This window comes from Dunckerocampus dactyliophorus, chromosome 19 (assembly GCF_027744805.1).
Source record: "Dunckerocampus dactyliophorus isolate RoL2022-P2 chromosome 19, RoL_Ddac_1.1, whole genome shotgun sequence".
Classification (NCBI taxonomy): domain Eukaryota; kingdom Metazoa; phylum Chordata; class Actinopteri; order Syngnathiformes; family Syngnathidae; genus Dunckerocampus; species Dunckerocampus dactyliophorus.
In genome coordinates this window covers 18,269,854-18,288,519 of record NC_072837.1, presented here as the reverse complement: position 1 = coordinate 18,288,519, position 18,666 = coordinate 18,269,854, and the positions used below count along the sequence as shown (strand labels likewise).

At 41.4% G+C, this 18,666-nt stretch overlaps 1 protein-coding gene across 3 annotated transcripts in view; it reads right to left on the bottom strand.

Annotated features, from left to right (window-relative positions):
- The window catches only part of ino80 (INO80 complex ATPase subunit), a 48,306-nt gene that overhangs the window by 25,550 nt on the left and 4,090 nt on the right, over nucleotides 1–18,666 (bottom strand). For all 3 annotated transcript variants that reach the window (XM_054761725.1, XM_054761726.1, XM_054761724.1), the window contains 21 exons: nucleotides 15,697–15,817; nucleotides 15,216–15,421; nucleotides 15,085–15,138; nucleotides 14,806–15,009; nucleotides 13,796–14,000; nucleotides 13,667–13,734; nucleotides 13,342–13,554; nucleotides 13,177–13,257; nucleotides 12,506–12,601; nucleotides 9,430–9,489; nucleotides 9,184–9,326; nucleotides 8,004–8,088; nucleotides 7,807–7,924; nucleotides 7,628–7,713; nucleotides 5,482–5,649; nucleotides 5,264–5,397; nucleotides 5,129–5,196; nucleotides 4,949–5,042; nucleotides 3,769–3,979; nucleotides 1,887–2,027; nucleotides 1,348–1,573 (listed from right to left, as the gene is read on the bottom strand). In XM_054761725.1, coding sequence (XP_054617700.1) covers nucleotides 1,348–1,573; nucleotides 1,887–2,027; nucleotides 3,769–3,979; nucleotides 4,949–5,042; nucleotides 5,129–5,196; nucleotides 5,264–5,397; nucleotides 5,482–5,649; nucleotides 7,628–7,713; nucleotides 7,807–7,924; nucleotides 8,004–8,088; nucleotides 9,184–9,326; nucleotides 9,430–9,489; nucleotides 12,506–12,601; nucleotides 13,177–13,257; nucleotides 13,342–13,554; nucleotides 13,667–13,734; nucleotides 13,796–14,000; nucleotides 14,806–15,009; nucleotides 15,085–15,138; nucleotides 15,216–15,421; nucleotides 15,697–15,817 — 2,782 coding nt within the window. The remainder of the gene's footprint in view (nucleotides 1–1,347; nucleotides 1,574–1,886; nucleotides 2,028–3,768; nucleotides 3,980–4,948; nucleotides 5,043–5,128; nucleotides 5,197–5,263; nucleotides 5,398–5,481; nucleotides 5,650–7,627; nucleotides 7,714–7,806; nucleotides 7,925–8,003; nucleotides 8,089–9,183; nucleotides 9,327–9,429; nucleotides 9,490–12,505; nucleotides 12,602–13,176; nucleotides 13,258–13,341; nucleotides 13,555–13,666; nucleotides 13,735–13,795; nucleotides 14,001–14,805; nucleotides 15,010–15,084; nucleotides 15,139–15,215; nucleotides 15,422–15,696; nucleotides 15,818–18,666) is intronic.

Sequence of the window (18,666 nt, the reverse complement as noted above, 5' to 3'; positions counted from 1 at the left end):
ATGAGTACACATCATGAATGTACCAGTACTACATCATCACAGCATGGATAGAAAACAATAGAACCTTGTTGGACGTGTTTTAGTAGCGGCCTTTCTAGGCAGAATAGGTGTGTCCAATTACATGCATTAATTAGCTGCCTCTTTTTACCTGTTTTTATGTCTTTAGAACACAGAGAAAAGAGAAAGACGTGTTAATTCCTCACACAAGGATTGTGGATGATGGGCAAAATTCCAAAAATAGTGCTTTTCCTTAAAGACATAAATAAGACTCGAGCTCCTGTTTGTTGCTGTAAATGTCCGGTGCTAGGGGACAGGAAGTAAGGTTGGAGGTTCAGAGTTTGGTTTTAGTTTGCCGTGGGTTTGGGATTATTGTGCCTGTTGTGAGATCATTCATCCATGCATCCATTTTCTATACCGCTTCTCCTCATTAGGGTCGCGGGGGCATGCTGGAGCCTATCCAAGCTGACTTTGGGCGTCAGGCATGATCCACCCTGGACTGGTCACCAGCCAATCGCAGGGCACATATAACCTACAATGCAATGTCTCACCCGACATTACAGTAAATATACTGACACCTAGTGACCAGTGTAGAATACTACAGATCACAACGTCTTTGTACTGAATGCCTTATATTTGTATTTTATTTCATTTAGGCAAAAAAATAGCCTAAGTAGTCAACCGTGAAACAGCATGATTTATTTATTAATATATTTTTTTAAAAAAAACAATGATCGAGTGAAGCCGCGAAATTCAAAACGCAATGTGGCGGGGGATTACAACTTCCGACATTAACGCCTCACGCCTCACTTTCTCTTTAAACGACACCGTACGCATTAGCGTTACAGCCTGCTGGGCGGGAGGTGGAGGAGGTAGAGGCGGGTCGTCCAGGTTCCATCCTCGCTCCCTCCACTCAGTCACTGTCGTGTCCTTGGGCAAGACACTTCACCCACTTTGCCACCAGTGCTGCCCACACTGGTCTGTGAATGTTTGGTGGTGGCCCGATAGGCCGTAGGCGCCAACTGGCAGCCAGGTTTCGGTCAGGCTACCCCAAGGCAGCTGTGACCACAGATGTAGTTTACCACCACCGGCGTATGACTGAGCGCTTTGGGTACCTTGAAAAGCGCTATAAAATCCATTATTATTATTACTACAGATGCCAAGCGTGTTGTGGTAAAGATGGTCGTATCAGTCTTAGTAAAAAAGGCAATTACATTAACAGGAGCTGGTATCTATTAAAGGCCAATATTTGAAGAAACGTGGTATCTTTGCAGCTGTGTGTACCTAATGAAGTATCCAGTCAGGACATGAGTCATCACATCAAGTTTAGCAGTACATATACAGACTTACCTGGTATCCGAATGTAGGACCATCCGTGTTGAGGGTAGAGGGCCATGACGCCGCCGGGGCACAGCGGGAAGAAGGCGCCGCTCCTCTGGCGCCAATCGGAGGCGAGCTCCGGCGTGCCATAGAGGAAGCACTCCTTGAAGACAGTGCCCCCACCGATGCGCGTCACCCGCAACTCGTGCTCGGCGCTGCGGTCAGCAGAATAGCGCTCCATGGGAACTGCGGTCACCTAGGAAACCAAAATCATGGAGACTTTCTTTGTCACTTGAACTGAAGCAGAGATTTACTGAATCAGCAGGTTTTGTGTGTGTTGTGTTTAGGAAACGGGAAGCTGAGCAACTACTAGCTAACTTGTGTTTGTTTTAAAGGCAGCAGGAAGCCACTGTAGTCATCCCCACTCCCTTAACACACACACGTCACAGATAACAGCTCCTCATTGTTCACTGGGCTTCCCATCTCCACGACCACCCAAAATGCTCGTCCGTGTTACACATTGCAAACACAAATAAAAACACGCAGTGCACACACAAACATACACACACCCTGGGCGTGGTGCTGAGCAGGAACTTGGGTGGAAGCGTGGGCTGGCAGGTCCACAGCCTGGAGGTGGAGGAGCGCCTGCAGTGGATCATCACATCCGAGTGTCCCACCAAGCCGGGCCTGAGGGCCGTGAAGACCAGGTTCTGGTGCACAAAGGAGAAATTGTGTTCCTGAAGCCAAAACTTGACTGGAGAGACGGCAACAGCTAGGCCTGTCACAATAGCACATTTTGCAGGATGACAACTGGCCTGCAAATTATTGCCGATAAACGATATTATTGGCAACATTATTTTGAGACCATTTTTTTTCATATCTATTCATATACATTCATATATGGCATCGTAATGCGAGTACACCGTATCAAAAACAATAAACTTTCATTTCTGAAAAGTATCTAACATTGGAGCAAGAGCTTTTAAATAAAATCCATTTTTAAAAACAACATAATAAAATCAACAATAAAGACAAAAACACCCCAAGGAAAATAAAAGTGTGTCTTTTAGCAGAAATTGCACCTCAACAAAAATCTTAATCAACCACAATATTTCTGATTTTGATTTCCAATTCTGTGTGGAATAAGCAGTTTACGTTTAACATTTTGTGAGAGTTTGGTAAAAGGAAAAATTATTATTAAATTAATACTATTTATTTCATTGTCTTTGTCACAAATGTTTTCATGTCACAAAATGAGGATATGCAAACGGGCTGAAATTGACATCAGGTGGTGTTTTATACACACCGTTTCCTCTGTTTATTGAATATGTTTGCAGTATATTTTCACGTGGCTATGGCTTCAAGTCTGTGCGTCGGGACCCTCCAAAGTCACTGCTCCGTCGCTGGTACGCCTGTGAATACTCTCATTCACTGGTAGCCCTTTCAGGAGAATCGCCCGTTTGCTTGCTCGTTACTCCTCACGACACTAGCTTGCGCCTCGCTAGCGCCAACAAACATGTACATGTCGACTTAAATTATCGATTTTCTTTTTATTTATCGTGCGCTTAATCGATTTATTGATTATCATGACAGTGCTAGCTAGAACTGCGCGTTATTATGCAAAAGTGACTTTTTAATGATGTTCTAATGGTAATATGCGTCCCGAGACAAAACCAGTTCTGTGTTTTCATGAAAAACCGCCTTCCCCAGGCTTCGCTACACATATTAAAAATGTATCTTGGAGCTCTGCCAACTATTCCTTGGTCAGCTGCAGACGTGGGAGCTGCAGGTTTGATAATTTTGTTTGTTTGTCTTCAGCGAACAGGCCAGCTTAGCGTGGTGTTGCTGTTAAAATGTAACGTTAGCACTTTAGCATCACATAGCTGTGCCAGTGTTGCTATCGTTTGTGCCCTCCTGTCCCACTCCGTAACGTTACGTTGCTGTATGCTCTATAAGGCATCTATGATGTTGGACAAGCGTGTATGTAAACAGTGGACGAAGTGCAGCCAATGTTCTTGCTTTGACTCATTTGAAAACCAATAAGAGTCCAAACAGCTCGGCAACTCGGCATGAACACGCAACACGAGAAGAGTTCATTGAGTGCAGCCTCGTGTTGTCAGCGTGTCGGCAGTCAACTGCCAACCAAACGTGTTTACTTTAGCAGCGTGCCAAACATATTATGTAAATGTCTGACGGTCGCAGCTTAGCAGGAGATGGGACAACGATGCGGGATAAATTTACAGCAGCGGCGTGGATGATGGTCTTTCCCGCAGAGACTTTGTGTGCTTCCAGATACCATGTTTGATTGAGGATAATTATGAACTGTACATACTGTATGCATGGTTGGTATGTGTGGACACAAATGATGGATACACAGTGCCATCTAATGGCAAAGGTTAAAATGACACACCATCTCATTTGCCAATAAAAGAAAAAAAAGGCAGGAATTACCCGCAGCACGGGGCTGGTGTGTGTGTTGGGGAAGGCCGTGGGTCTGTTGACCCACAAGATGAGGTCTTTGCGAGACAGATGCCTACTCGAGGACCTCCGTGACCTCCCCCTGTTATCGTCTCCTTCGATGTCGTTGTCTTCCTGAAGGTCAAAGAGCCGCTGAGAGTGTAGCCGGTACGCTGCCTTCAGAGACAGAAAAAGGGCTAACCACCTGCAAGGAAAGGAAAAGTACATGAAATACAAACATTACCTCATCCACAACACACGTTTTTAAGTATTTTACGCAACTTGTGGATAAATATTGCATTTCTTTTTCGTCATACGCGTCCTTAAAATGCTTATTTGACTTTGCTATATTAAAATGGATTGGATAAGATCAATTAATTGGATAAGAGAAATTATAGATGTTAGATATAATACATAAAACATGTTATGGTCAAAATGTAAAAATAACATTTATTTTATTTATTTACCTGTATTTAAAGTTGAACTTTTATACGCAATGCTTTTTATTCTGAACTAATTCACATTTATGTATTATATGTATATAAATCTCTCATTAAATTTGGTTGTTTTTTGTTCTATTTGTTCATCTAGCATGTATTCAATAACAGTAGTAGTAACAATTTCAGTGCAATATTAAAATTCCATCATTAAATTAAAACAGTAAATACAAATATTAAGTCATCCACAAGATACATTTTTAAGCTTTTTCAGCAGCCTATAGAACATTTTTTTAATTAGTATTCTTGAAATGCTTATTTTTACTTTGTAAAATTACATAGATTATAGACAAAATGTACAAAAATAAAATAAAATAAGAGTTATGTGTTTATTACAGTGATTTAAAAAATACTAAACCTTTCACTCAGAATTTATTTTTTATTCTGAGCAAATTCTAACTGACGTATTATATTCATATAAATCTATCATTTAATTTTACTTTTGTCCATCTAGAATCCATTTGAAAGTCGTGAAATACTGTAGCAACAATTTAATTTATTTGACATACATTTGATATAAAATACCACAATAACCATTCCAAGCACTTAAAAAAAAAAACCCTCCCATCAATCAAAGCGCTTTGAAAGCAGTGCAACAGTAAAACTCCAACATTTTGTAGATGAAGTGTATTTTCACGATGGATGTATTGTTATATATATCTTTATAGTTGACCGACCTGACTAAGTTGCCTTGCAGCATGAGGTTGGACATCTCGGCCGGTGAGACATCAATGAAGCGGAGGAAAGAAAAACAGCTCCCTTGGTCGTCACCTGAGGTCAGTACATGCATACATGAAAAAAAAGAAGAGCAGCAAGGGCTCGGGGGAGGAGGGGGTCTGAGTTTGATACCAACCCACCTCTCCTGTGAAAGAGTGACTGCTGGATGTTATTTGGCGAAAAGGGAGACAGAAGCACTCGCAGCAACCTGATGTGGAGACACGGGGTTAGCAGGTTCTGATCGATACTACGCTATGCCTGTTAGCATGACTTACTTGTCCTTAGCCTGGCTGTGAGTGTGGAGGAGGCCGTGGCGGTAGAGGAACTTGGACAGGACATAAGGCGTGAGGGACATGTGGAAAGGAGAGCGCGTATCCTGGCGCTCAAACAGGTCGGGGTGATTGCACACCTGCACAAGGAAAATAAAGACCATGTGAGGCGACCCCAGTTTCCCAAAGTGTGGGTGCAAATCCGTCTGTCCTAAGTCCCTAACCTTCCTGAACTGCATGACCAGGTTCATGAGGGACGACGTGGTGCTGTGGGCCTGCTGGGCCGTGCCCATGGAGGACTGCAACAGGTCCTCGATGGAGATCTTGTTCCTGAGGGCCTGGTAGAGCAACCTCTGGCGAGACGTCAGCTGGCAGTAGGTCAGGATTTCGATCTGGACGAGGGAAGAAGACAAAGTGGATTGCAAACATCGCCCGACTGTTGTATTGTTGTTACTCTCATCAGTGGTTGGCTTCTTTTTACACTCATCTGACACTCAAGTGAGACAAAAATGACAAAAATCACCTTCACATTGCACTTCTTCATTAAAGCTGAGACTGAGAGGCTTTTATTGGTTTTAGGTTTTTATATTAACTCATTCAATACCAAAAACGTATTTATTCCTTTTTCCCAACAACATATCTATAAGTCTTTTACGTTGTTTTGCGCAAGAGGCAAAAAGAGGTGATGATGCAACTCTACACTAACGGATTTCGCCTCAGAGCAATTTTAACCCATAAAAACGGCCACAAGGTGGCACAAGTGCATTTGATGAGAGCACAGCAGGGATCATGTGAACGAAAAAAAAAAAAGTCAGGAAGGAGGAAGTGGGAGAGAAGATGACGCATTGTAGGGAAATTTTAACACGTGCACACGCACACACATGCGCACACACATGCATACACACATGCACACGCGTGCACACACATAGTTCACTTCCAAATGTGGAAACTGTAAATAGTTCATGGTGTTATATTTGTAAATAAATTGCTATTTTGATGTAAAAAAATAATAATAATAAAAAATTGTGTAGTTCGTGTTGGTATAGTTTTTTAGATATTTGAGTTGTCACAAAAGCAAAAAATATTTGTGTCCAAGTGAAAGTTGTGCTTGGAATGTATCTTTTCACAAAAAGCTGTTTTTCTCCCTTTTCTAGTTGGGAACTGATATTGCCCTGAAACTTACCTACCGTATGTTCTACTGCTGATTATAAAAGTACAGAAGAAGGTCGAAACAAACGTTTTTTTCTGATGAAAGTCGGGAGTCTAATCTTTCTTTTGGTAGGTTCCATGTTTATATAACCATACAACACAATATTCTGTGTGCCTTGAAAGATCAGTCAAAATGGTCTAAAATGGCCGCTACTGAAAGGGTTGTCTTTTGAAAAGTGGCTGGGATTGAATGAGTTAAATAGTGGCTCACTCCTTTTACACTTAAATTTGAAAAAAATCACCCTCGCAGTAAACCTTTCACATTAAAGTAAAGACTGGCAGTGTGTTATTGTGTTTACATTTTAACGTCAAAAGCGCTTCACTTATTTTTACACTTGTATGACCGCTAATAACGTAAATACGAACTCCGATGAAAAAAAGGGTCCTGTGTCTCACACCGAGTATAGGTAAGATTGCAAGGTTTATAGTGTGTCTTTCTGTGGAAATATCCCTGTCACAATGTAGATATACATACAAAAATGTTTTTCGCTGTAAATTGGCGGGTGCCGCTCATATTAAGTTAACAGTTTGACCCTGGAACAGATTGTTTGTCTTTTCAGCCCTGCAGTGAGCTACTTGACTTTCATTAAGGTTGGCTCCAAGTGAAGAAAGATGGCTGACAGGAAAAAAAAAAGACAACCGTGGGTGAGTGGTGAACTCTTGACTGTTTTGGGACTCCCACAGAGGGGGTGTGTGGGCACCCTGACACCCCCCAGCGTGGACCCTCATTTCATCGTGTCAGCACAGGCTGGTTGTTTCTACGTTACATTTATGCTGTCAACATGCAGCACGGGAGACTAATGGGGGAAAAGTGCGGGTTTACTAAGCATGATACTTTATCTCCATACATGTGGTTTATAATGATTCATTGACAAGAACTACAGTGGTACCTCGGTTAACGTCCGTCCCGGTTAGCGCGTTTTATGGTTAACATCCAAAATTTTAGCTAACATTTTGCTTTGGCTTGCGTTCACCCGTTTCTTGAGCGTCCAAAATACCGATTAATTGGATTTACATTATTTCCTATGGGAAAACCTGCCTTGGTTAGAGTCTGTTTTGGTTTGAGTTGGACCTTCTGAAACGGATTAATGACGCTAAGCAAGGCACCACTATATTTCATTTTGGCGTTTTGGGCTTTAGAGAAGCAAGCGTGCACTCTACCTTGTCTGAGAGCTCGTTCTCCACATCCTTCTTGATCCTGCGCAGCATGAAAGGCTTGAGGATCATGTGCAGTCGAGAAAGCTGGTCTGAAACATCAAACGATTGCGAATGACAGGAATAAAAAAGGTCGACGTAAGGTGTTTGTGTGACAAATAAACACAGGTCAGGGAGGTGCTCACTCTCGTCGATGGCCGACTTGTTCTCCGCGTGGCTCTCGATGTCCTTGGAGAACCACTCGTTGAACTCCTCGTGGGAATCGAACAACGTGGGCATGATGAAGTGGAGCAGGGCCCACAGCTGAGAGCGACAGTGGTCGAGGTTTTATTTTTTTACAAACACACAAACGCCTGCGAGACGCGATAACACGGACGCTCACCTCCGCCATCGTGTTCTGGATGGGCGTGCCCGTGAGGAGCAGCCTGTTTCGACACTGGAACTGCAGGAGGATCTTCCACCGCACGCTAAAAACGATACAATTGGCAAAGCATCACAAAAGTGTATTGACATTACAAATAGCGATCACCGTGTGGTTGTTTCGACAACACAATGCTAAGTCAGAACTCTTCCAAAGCGCAAGTGATGTGACGTGGCGTTTCCCAGGCCAACTCCACTTTTTAGGCACAATAAAGAATCTTCCAGCAACTTGCAGCTGTGGTAAACACTACTTAAAGAAGATTTAAAAGTGCATCTCAATGCATTAAAATATTGTGCAAAAGTTATTCAGGAGCTCAATTCAGACTCAGATACCAATTAAGGGCTTGGGATTTTTTTTTTTTTTAATAAATCGACCAGTCCAGGTTGTACCCCGCCTGTCGCCCGAAGTTGAAGCCTAATGAGGAGAAGCGGTATAGAAAATGGATGGATGGATTTTTTAAAATTATTAATAGTTTCTATTTGCTGATTGGAAAGCGAAACAGTAATTTACAAAATTTTGGACAATTTTCCGCATTTTATGAGACATTTTTATATCTTTTTATTTTGTAAAAAGGCTAAAAAAAGAAAGTGTCATACACATTTCAATTATTAGTTCTTAATATCAACATTTCAGCTTTTTTTCTTGTTCCATGATGGCTTTGGCTCTATTTTTCTCATTCCTGCCATTTCTTTGGGGGTAAATTTTATTTGGCTGCAGGCCAATAACAAATGGCCACCAGGCCTTCACTTTGGATACCCCTGCTTTTGTAGCTTTTTGTTTACTATTTAGCTTGATAGGTCCCTTCATGGCGAGTGAACGACAGCCAGAGAGAAGGGGAGTGTTATTGGAGCTGGAACTAATTAACACTCATTTTTATTTGGGATGTCCCAATGCGATATCGATATCGGGCCAATATCAGTGGGTTTCTTGTGACACCCCCATTACATATTGTAAGTGTGTAGAAGCCACATCTGTTTTGTTTCCTTTATGTTTGATATGATACTCTTTAACGGACCAGCTATTCAGCTGAATAAACATTTCTTGTGATGGAAACCATTTCTATCATTCATTTAAAAGTCAGCCACGCTAAGGCCCATGAATTTCAAACGCTGTGTGAAGCCTCGTACCGAGGTAGCCTTACCTCGTACTGCTTTTCAGTGCCTGGGCCTCGTCCAGAACCATGTACTGCCACTTGACCCGCTGGAAGTACTTGACGTCCTGGACCACCAGCTGGTAGCTTGTGATCACCACGTGGAACGGCGCGTTCTGCGTGTAGAGCGTTTTCTAAAAGCACACGGCAGCAGAGGGAAAATGACACACCGGATTATCATTATCATTATCATTATTATTGTTATTATTAGTATTATTATTATCATCTCTTGCTCACCTGGCTCCAGAATTTACGAATCACTTTGCGGTCATGAGGGTTTCCCCAGTATGGCAACACCTGAAGGACAAATGCACACGTGAGGTTTTTCATACATCTCTCTTGGTATGAGAATCAACTCGAAGCACCTTGGATCCTGATAACAATTATAAAAACAGCGCCTTATAAAAACAGAGCCACGGCGATGTTCCCAGAGGAAACGTGGAGGCATTACGTTTGATTCACTGCGTCGCTGACGAATGCGAATGTGAAAAGAATTCATGCATGGTTACATCCATCAACATGCAGCGCCATTCAATTGTTTTCTGTGGGTCTTGAGGAAGCTTATCTTCCAAAGTGTAATACGGTCTTTTCACACCTCATTAGCAAAATAGACGGGCCTTGATTCATTGGCCAGACGTGCCGGGAAAATGCTACACCGTGTGTGTGAGCGCAGCCTCTAACATGCAATTGTTGAGATGCAATGACAATCGTGTAGCGATATTTCCAAACGGTTGGTACAATACTGCCCCCTAGTGAGCATCTACGCAAGGCATGGGCCGGTATGAGGTTCTGACGGTATGAAAACCTTGCGCAAAAATATCACGGTTTGACGGTATTGGAATTACAGCGCTAATATGTGTTATTTTTATTGAAAAGAGAAAAAAGTCAAACCAAAACAATAATTTTAAAAGCATATAAACCATATAAAATCATCAATCAATCATCCATCCATCCATCTTCTACCGCTTATCCGAGATCGGGTCGCGGGGGCAGCAGCCTAAGCAGGGAGGCCCAGATCTTCCTCTCCCCGGCCACTTCGTCCAGCTCCTCCCGGCGGATCCCGAGGCGTTCCCAGGCCAGTTGGGAGACAGTCTCTCCAACGTGGGTCTTCCCTGAGGCCTCCGACCGGTCGGACTTGCCCTGAACACCTCCCCAGGGAGGCAGCCGGGAGGCATCCTGACCAGATGCCCAAGCCACCTCATCTGGCTCCTCTCAATGCGGAGGAGTAGCGGTTCTACTCCGAGCTTCTCCCAGATGACAGTGCTTCAGTTCTCACCTTATCTCTAAGGGAGAGCCAAGCCACCCTATAGAGAAAACTCATTTCGTCCGCTTGTACCCGCGAATTTGTCCTTTCGGTCACTTCCCAAAGCTCATGTCCATAGGTGAGGGTAGGAACGTAGATCGACTGGTAAATTGAGAGCTTTGCCTTTCGGCTTTGCTCTCTCTTCACCACAACAGACCGATGTAGGAGGCAAAGCTCTACTGGTCGATCTAAGTTCCTACCCTCACCTATGGTCATGAGGTCAAGAGGTTATGCACTGCTGTTGACTACAGTATGTCCCATCAATCAATCAATCAAAAAAAATAACACCAAAAAAATTGATCATATGTATTTAAAATTGGGTAAAAACTCATTTATTTGATTAATTACATTAAAATTAGGGCTGTCAAATTATACATTTTAATCAGATTAATCACAGTTTTCTAATTAATTAATCATGATAAATCACCATTTGCAACTATGTCTGAGGTATGCCTATTTTTACTGTATTTTATTCAAAGAAAGATAAAAGGACAGGATTATAATATATTTGTCTGTATTAAAAACTCCAAATTAAAATTTAAATCAAGCTAAATGCTAGCACACATGCCTGAAAAGGTATTTATCTTTCTATAGTAGTAGCACAACACTTGAATCACACTTTAATCGTGTTATTATGAGCAATGAGGGGTTGCATTCAGAGACACCATGTAATTTAGTTGAATTCACATGTCTTGAGTTTATTTTCCGGGATTTCCAAGCATGCTTAAATGCAGCAAAGTGAGTGATAAGAATATCCACTTATTGCTTTTCTTTGTCTTTCTGTTTATTTAGACCACACATAAACACATAATAAAGACGCTGTTGTGATGTTCGTGGGGAGCTACAGTGTGCCGCCGTCTGTCGTCATAACAGAGAGGCGTGGCTTGCCATGATGCGTATGTGCTAATTACGCTATAAAAACACACATAATTAACAAAATAAATTAGTTGCCGCCATTAACATGCTTTAACACATTTTTGATGGCCCTAGTTAAAATCAGAATTAACACACGCGCACCATGTCAAGCCAACCCTCTCTGTTACCACGGCAGACGAAGGCACAATTGCGTCCCAACAGTGTCTGACGCTCTTTTAGAACTTTATTCTGACCTGAACACATCAACAGCAGTGCAAGTCCAACACCACATACAGTATGTATCTCCAACTCACAAACACGTCTCCAGTCCTCCTCGGAAGCACACATCCTCATTGTCACGGGACCACAGCAAGATGCATTCACTGACACTTCGAAAATTACAACAACTTCTTTGTTATGCGTGTATGTGTGGTCTAAATAAAACAGAAATACAAAGGAAAAAAATAAGTGGATAATCTTATCACTCACTAACGCAGCTCCTAATGCGGAAGTACCATTTGCTGCATTTGGGTACGCTCAGAAAATACATCTACACTCAAAACGGTGAATTCACCTTAAAAAAATGACGTGGTGTCTTTGACCGCAACCCTGCACGGTTCATAATAATAAGAACGTTAAAGTGTGATTCAAATGTTCTGCTACTATTAAAGTGTTAGGCAAATACATTTTCAGACGTGTGTGATATCATTTAGCTTGATTTAAATTTTCAATTCATTTGGAGCTGTTGATGCATGCAAATATACAAAACTGTGTCCGGTCATCTTTTTATTCATAAAATACAGTAAAAAGGGCATATTTCACATACAGTTGGAAATGGTGATTCATTTTGATTACTTAATTTACAATCTGTGATGAATTTGATTAACATTTTTAATCATTTGACAGCCCTGATTTAAAATATACCGAAAAATAACTGAATTATTTCTAAATAAATAATAAATAAATAAAATGCAGTTCTCATTGCAGTCTATTGTGGCTACTATTTTTACTCGAAATGTTAGGTTATTATTTCATAGTGGCAGGTCACACCTTTCCACAAACTTTTTCATACCGTGGTATACCTTGAAACCGATAACCGGTCCATGCCTAATCTACACATGTATACAGTTGGAGCAAGTTCCGAGGTTTGCCCACCTTGAATTTGGGCACAAAGCGCGTGAACTCCTGATGCCAGTTGTTGAGCGTGGACGCCGGGGAGATGATGAGAAAAGGACCCCAGATGTTGTCTCTCTGTGTGAAAAGGGCAAAAACAGAATTACAGTTGGCCATCAGGCGTGTGGATGCCATATCTTATTAGAAATAATGGCCGCCACGCTATAATATAAAATACAGTCAACCTCGGTTTTCGTATGAAAAAATATCGCCTCGCTTTTTATACACCATCATTACACTGCACGCACCAAACCTGTCCGTTTGGCCTAGGGCTGCATTGTTTCCACAAAATCGAAGGCCCAAATGCAGCACCTTGACTCACCATCTGTGCATTTTTTTTTTATTGAGTGTGACCACTAAATAAGCCGCCATGGGGCCAAAAGAAAGTTGAGAGTGCCTGCAGTTTGCTAAAGAGGGTGAGAAGCACTATTGAATTCCATCTCGCCAGGATGTACGGGAGGTCAGCATCAACAGGAGGAAATACAGTTCATATGAGCAACCGATAACGGCAAACCCCAGAGGAAGACGACGGCATGTTACTTCCTGGGATGAACTACAAGGAGCTCTAAAGTGCTGCAACAAGCGCAAACCAGGAAGCAGCTACACAAAGACAAAGCGTGAACACCGTTTTAGATGCGTCTTTTGGTACCTACCTCTGCTAGGTGGGCCAACAGGGCGATGCTCTGGACCGTCTTCCCAAGCCCCATCTCATCTGCAAGGATGCCATTGATACCCTGCAGAAACCAGAAGGAAGCATTATATCATGACATGAACATGACTGACGGGTGTATTGCTACGAACCAGGAGTCTTTCAGTACCTGCTCATAGAGGTTGGCCAGCCAGTTCATGCCTTTCAGCTGGTAGCCCTTCAGCTTGCCGTTGAAGATGGTGGGCTGAGGGATGTCGTCGCCCGCCTGTATGGACGGGTTGGAGAGGCTGTAGCTCTCGCCAAAGCCGCAAGCGGCGGAGGAGGAGGACGACGCCAGGGATGCATGGCGGCTGTCCTGGGCGTCCTCGTCAAACATTTGTGTCTGTGGGGTACAAAACGGTCATTTGCTGCCATCCAGGTGTTCTTTCTTCTCCTTTATTACGTTCCCATTGGAAGAGAGTGCCACGGCAACCAACAGGGTGGTGAAAACTTACTCTCGCCTGATGGATCTGGTAGGCCTCCTGGGCGTTCCTCAAGGCCTGAGACTTGTAGTATTCGCTGTCTGAAACGACACGGTGTGTTTAGGCGCTGAGGACTATTTACCAGGACTAAATAAACCGCACCGTAGTCCTCCTGCCCCATGTTGACCATCACGCCTCCTCCGATGTCGATTTGCCTGCTGCCGCTGGTGTCGTCCAGCTTCTTCAAAATCTCCTCCTGCGCTTCATCTCCTTCCGAGCCGCCCGCCGAGGCTTTGCCGCTCATGAAGTGGGCGTACAGCTCCGTCTGGGTGATGAGGAAGTTGAGTTTGCGCTGCTGACGCTTGGCCTGAAACAACAGACACGTGAAAATACAGTCACTAAGTTGTTTAAGGTCCCCCCCATGTGCAAACATGATCATGTCAAGTAAATTGAGCAGCAATCATGAGACAATTCTATCACTTTTCAGAGAAGAGGCACAGTCATCCCTCATCGCGTTTAATTCTATTTTCTGCAAAGTAGGATTCCTTATTTGTAAATGGAATGTTTTCATAGAAAACCCGCTTATGACCTTCTAAATACAGATTTTAACATTATTAGAGCCCTGTAGACACAAAATAACACCCCTATAGTCATCTTTAAAATACTATGACCCAATATTGTAGAAATAATGAGCGAAAATAAGACAATTAAGACACAATTAATACTCATGCTTGTGTGTTGCTGTAAATGTATTCCTCAGCTAGTGGACAGGAAGTGAGGTCGGGGGTTCAGGGTTGAGTTTCAGTGGATTATGGCCGCAACAGTACCCTGTGTTAGCGATTATGGTTCATGTGCGAGATCATTCAAACCTGCAATAAATAATAGGCCTGTTGTTCTGGCTTGTGTGTCTCACAGAACGTTACAGTAACATCACTGACACCTAGTGGCCAGATTAGAACACTACATATAATTGCAACATCTTCAAATGCGTCTTGTGAATGCCTTACATTTATATTTGAGCTAATTTGCCATTTTTATGCTTGAAAAAGCTTAATTTAGGCAAAAAAATGTGTAAAATTTGCTTAAATATGCATAATGTTGACTAGCAATAGGCTGCAGACACCACGAAACAGCAAAGTGGCGAAGGACTGTGCTGCGCCACCCTCGCCTACCTCTTTCATTTCCTCGTCCAGTTTCCGCTGCTCCAGGGCCTCCTTCTCGGCCCTCTTCCGGTGCTCCTTTTCCACTTTGTCGTATTTCTTCCAGTAGAGCATCATCTCCTTGGTGAGGCGGCGAGCGCGGGGAAGCGTCTCCTTGCAGTTCTTCTGGGCCTGGATGGCCGCGCGTCGGACCTCCCGCATGCACTGGTGGGCCAACTGGGACACGCCAGCAGAAAACACCGGGCTGCAACGTCGGAGTTTCTCACCAGACGTCACTTCAAAGTCACTTACCTTCTTAGCGTTGGTCAAGACGAGGTTCTTAGCGGAGGTCTTCTGCTTGAACGACTGCAAAACAGATACGCGAAGATTAAAACCCGTTGCGGAACACACTTTTTAAAACAAATAAAAAAGGGCTTACTAACCTTGGGGATCTCCTTCTTGGCAATAGTAAGCCACACTTTGCGCCGTCGTGCATTCAGCTGCTCCACAGTCAGGTGCTTCTTCTTCACCATCGCCACAGGCGCATCGTGGGAAAACTTAGCAAAGGTCTTGGTGACGTAAGGGAGGCCATCGTCCGTAAAGTCTCCTTCGCCACGTTTCTTCTTCTTCTTCACTTTTTTCAGCTTTCCTGCGAGGAGGAACATGGAAAGTCCCTGTTAACAATGGTGCCAAACAATGTTTGGCTAATTATGCTATGCTTGATGACATTTTATTTCACTTTGAAAGGTAGCTCGGGTCCTTTGGAAGAAGATGACACTTGTTAAAAGTCACATCACACTATGAACACACTTAACAAAAAATATTGATTAAAATATTACAAAAACATCGAAAAGTTGTATTGGAAGACAAGTGTACGAAATGAGACGATATGATTTTATTTTATTAAAAAACATTTTTTTTTACCTTTGAATTTCTTCTCGTCCTTGATTTTCTTCTTCTTTGGGCCCAACAGGTAGCGCTGTTGCTCGCGGAACAGGTCTTGAGTGGAGAGTAGACCCGTGCTGTAGAACTGGTACTGCTGAAGCTGGACACATAAACATAAGAAGTACCAACTTATTTTTATGTACGAATGCAGCACTTGAATCTGAACTCACCTATGAAAGACTGTGCTCAGTTTTTCGTACAGAAATTAATAAAAACCTTGATGGGTGCATGATGGATTTGCATGTCTTGAAATAAAAAGGCCAATAAATGGCAATGGTTTAATTTTAATGTATACAGTACAAGTTACAATGGATTGATTGATTGATTCAAGTTTAACGACACTATCAACACAAAGTGTCATGTATGTGTCTGGACCTTAATATGTGAAGTTATTAATGACAAAACCTGTTTCTCGGGAGTGTAATCTATCAATTTAATTAGGGAGTAGAGCTTGTAAGATAGAAACTGTGACCTACTTTACCGGGCAAAATTCCCTACTCTTTTCGAACAGAGAAGTACGGTAGGTTCTTTAATGTTCAAATGGTGTGGCTTTTCTTTATACGGGATGGCGGCTTAAAGTCTCCTCTGTAAGACTAGATACTGAATAAAATGGCCTGCCAAGGGGCCTGTTTCCATTATCTAAAACCTAATAAAAAGATTTATTTCTTTAAGAAACTCTATGATGCATGATCGCGGAACTTCGCTGAACAAGGTTTTCAGCTCAGGTACATTATAAAAATTGACACGGATGTGAGCAAACTCAATGCATTCAAGAAGGATACGTTTAACTGAGAGTGTACTGTTACATGATGTACAACGGGGAGGGTTTTCTGCTGCAAGTAAATAGGAGTGTGATAAGCAAGAATGAAAAATTCGAATACAAGTTAGCACAGCGTCATCCCGTCGCTTAGCTAACAAGATTGTAGTATGTGGTTCAATTATAGGCTGATGTTGGTAGAGTTTGTTACCGGGATTTAAATCCCATGACGTTTGCCACTTTATTTTTATGTATTCATTCATCTTTGGTTTTAAGTCTGTATAGGGTATCTTCATTTCTGTTACAGCCATATTAAGTGCCTCTTTTGCTAACATATCAGCTTTTTCATTCCCTTTGATACCTATGTGGCTCGGTATCCAAACAAAAACTATCAGTTTAGATAATACACCGACTTTGTATAATGATTCTAGAAACTGCACAATATAGGGATGTTTAAGATCTCTACATTGTAAAGCCATTAGACTAGATAGAGAGTCTGTGAAAATAACAAATTGTTTTCCATCAGTGTTTTGTATTATACCCAAAGCCATTTTCAAAGCCAACAACTGGGCAGTGTATATGGAAGCACTGTCTGGTAATCTAACCTGTTCTTTTATTGTGCCACTAATACAGGCTGATCCTACTCTATTGTGATCTTTTGATCCATCTGTATAGATAGCATGGTAGTTCCTATATTTGTGTCTTATTTCTCCAAATCTATCCAGGTAGACCAGATCACTTGTAACGCCCTTTTTGAATGTTGCTAAAGTCAAGTCTATTAAAGGTTCGCTGATCACCCAAGGAGGAATATTGGGTACTAAGGATGGAGAAATATCAGTGGTACCAAGAACTTGCATTAGAGCTTCTCAAACACGAAAGCCAAGCGGTTTGATGGAAGATGGTTTAAGGTCGTAAAAAAACTGGTATTGTGGTCTGAAGGTATGTTCATACGTTGGATTTAATGGGTTATTCTTTAATTTGATTGCATAGTTAAGAGATAGTTTTTGATATCTTAAATGCAGTGGAGGCTCATTTGCCTCCACATACAAGCTTTCCATTGGAGAAGTACGAAAAGCTCCAAGGCAAATTCTGAGTCCTCGATTTTGTATTGGTTTTAACTTATCAAAGTAGGACTTTCGAGCAGAGCTATAAACTGCACAGCCATAATCAAGTTTTGATCTGACTAAAGACCTATAGAGACGTAGCAGGACAATGCGATCCGCACCCCAGATTCTAGAGATACTACCTTTAGATACTACCTTTAAAAGGTTTAAGGCCAAGTTACAATGGAATACATCACAAATAAATAAAATACACTATAACAAATGCCATTTTTTTAAGTAAATAAAAAAGGGCATGAAATAACTACGTAAATTAGTCATGAAAGAAATAAAATAAAATAAAATAAAATAAAATAAAATAAAATAAAATAAAATAAAATAAAATAGGGCATGACATAACAAAATTTGTCATGAAATAAATAACAACAATAAATAATACATAAAAGAAATTACAATAAAATAAAAAGGGCATGAAATAACTAAATTGGTCATGAAATAAACAATAATTGGTCATGGATTAAGTGCAATACAACTGTTTTTATTACATATTCCCCGATGGAATAAAAGATTGAACTTTGTTTTTCGTACGGAAATGAATAAAAATCTTGCAGGCTGAAAGAAGAATTTGTATGTCATTAAATAAAAAGGACAATAAATAAAATAAAAAATGAAAAATTTAAATTAAATTAAATAAATAGGGCATGAAATAACTAAATTGTCATTAAAATAAATAAATGCATTAGGTTCAATACAATTATTTTTTTAATTATATTTCACAATGGAATTATTATTAATTATTTTTGCAATATTTGATCTCTTATTTGTTTATCACTTTTTTATTATGGCACAAAATAACTGCATAGTTTCAAACCTTGTCATGAATGTAAAATGTCACTCAAAAGACTTATATGAACACTACTATTTTTATTTTATTTATTTGTTGCACGTTTTTGCATTTTTATTTAGGTTAGTCAGCACACTTGTTAATCAATCAAATGTGAATAAGATGAAAAATGCTGTCTTTTCACATACACTGTTAACTACAATGTAAACAAATCTCACAGCCATGTTTTTTTTTCTCCGAGTGCTGAAATTTCCTACATGCCAGTTACCTCAAAGGCAGCCTGAGCG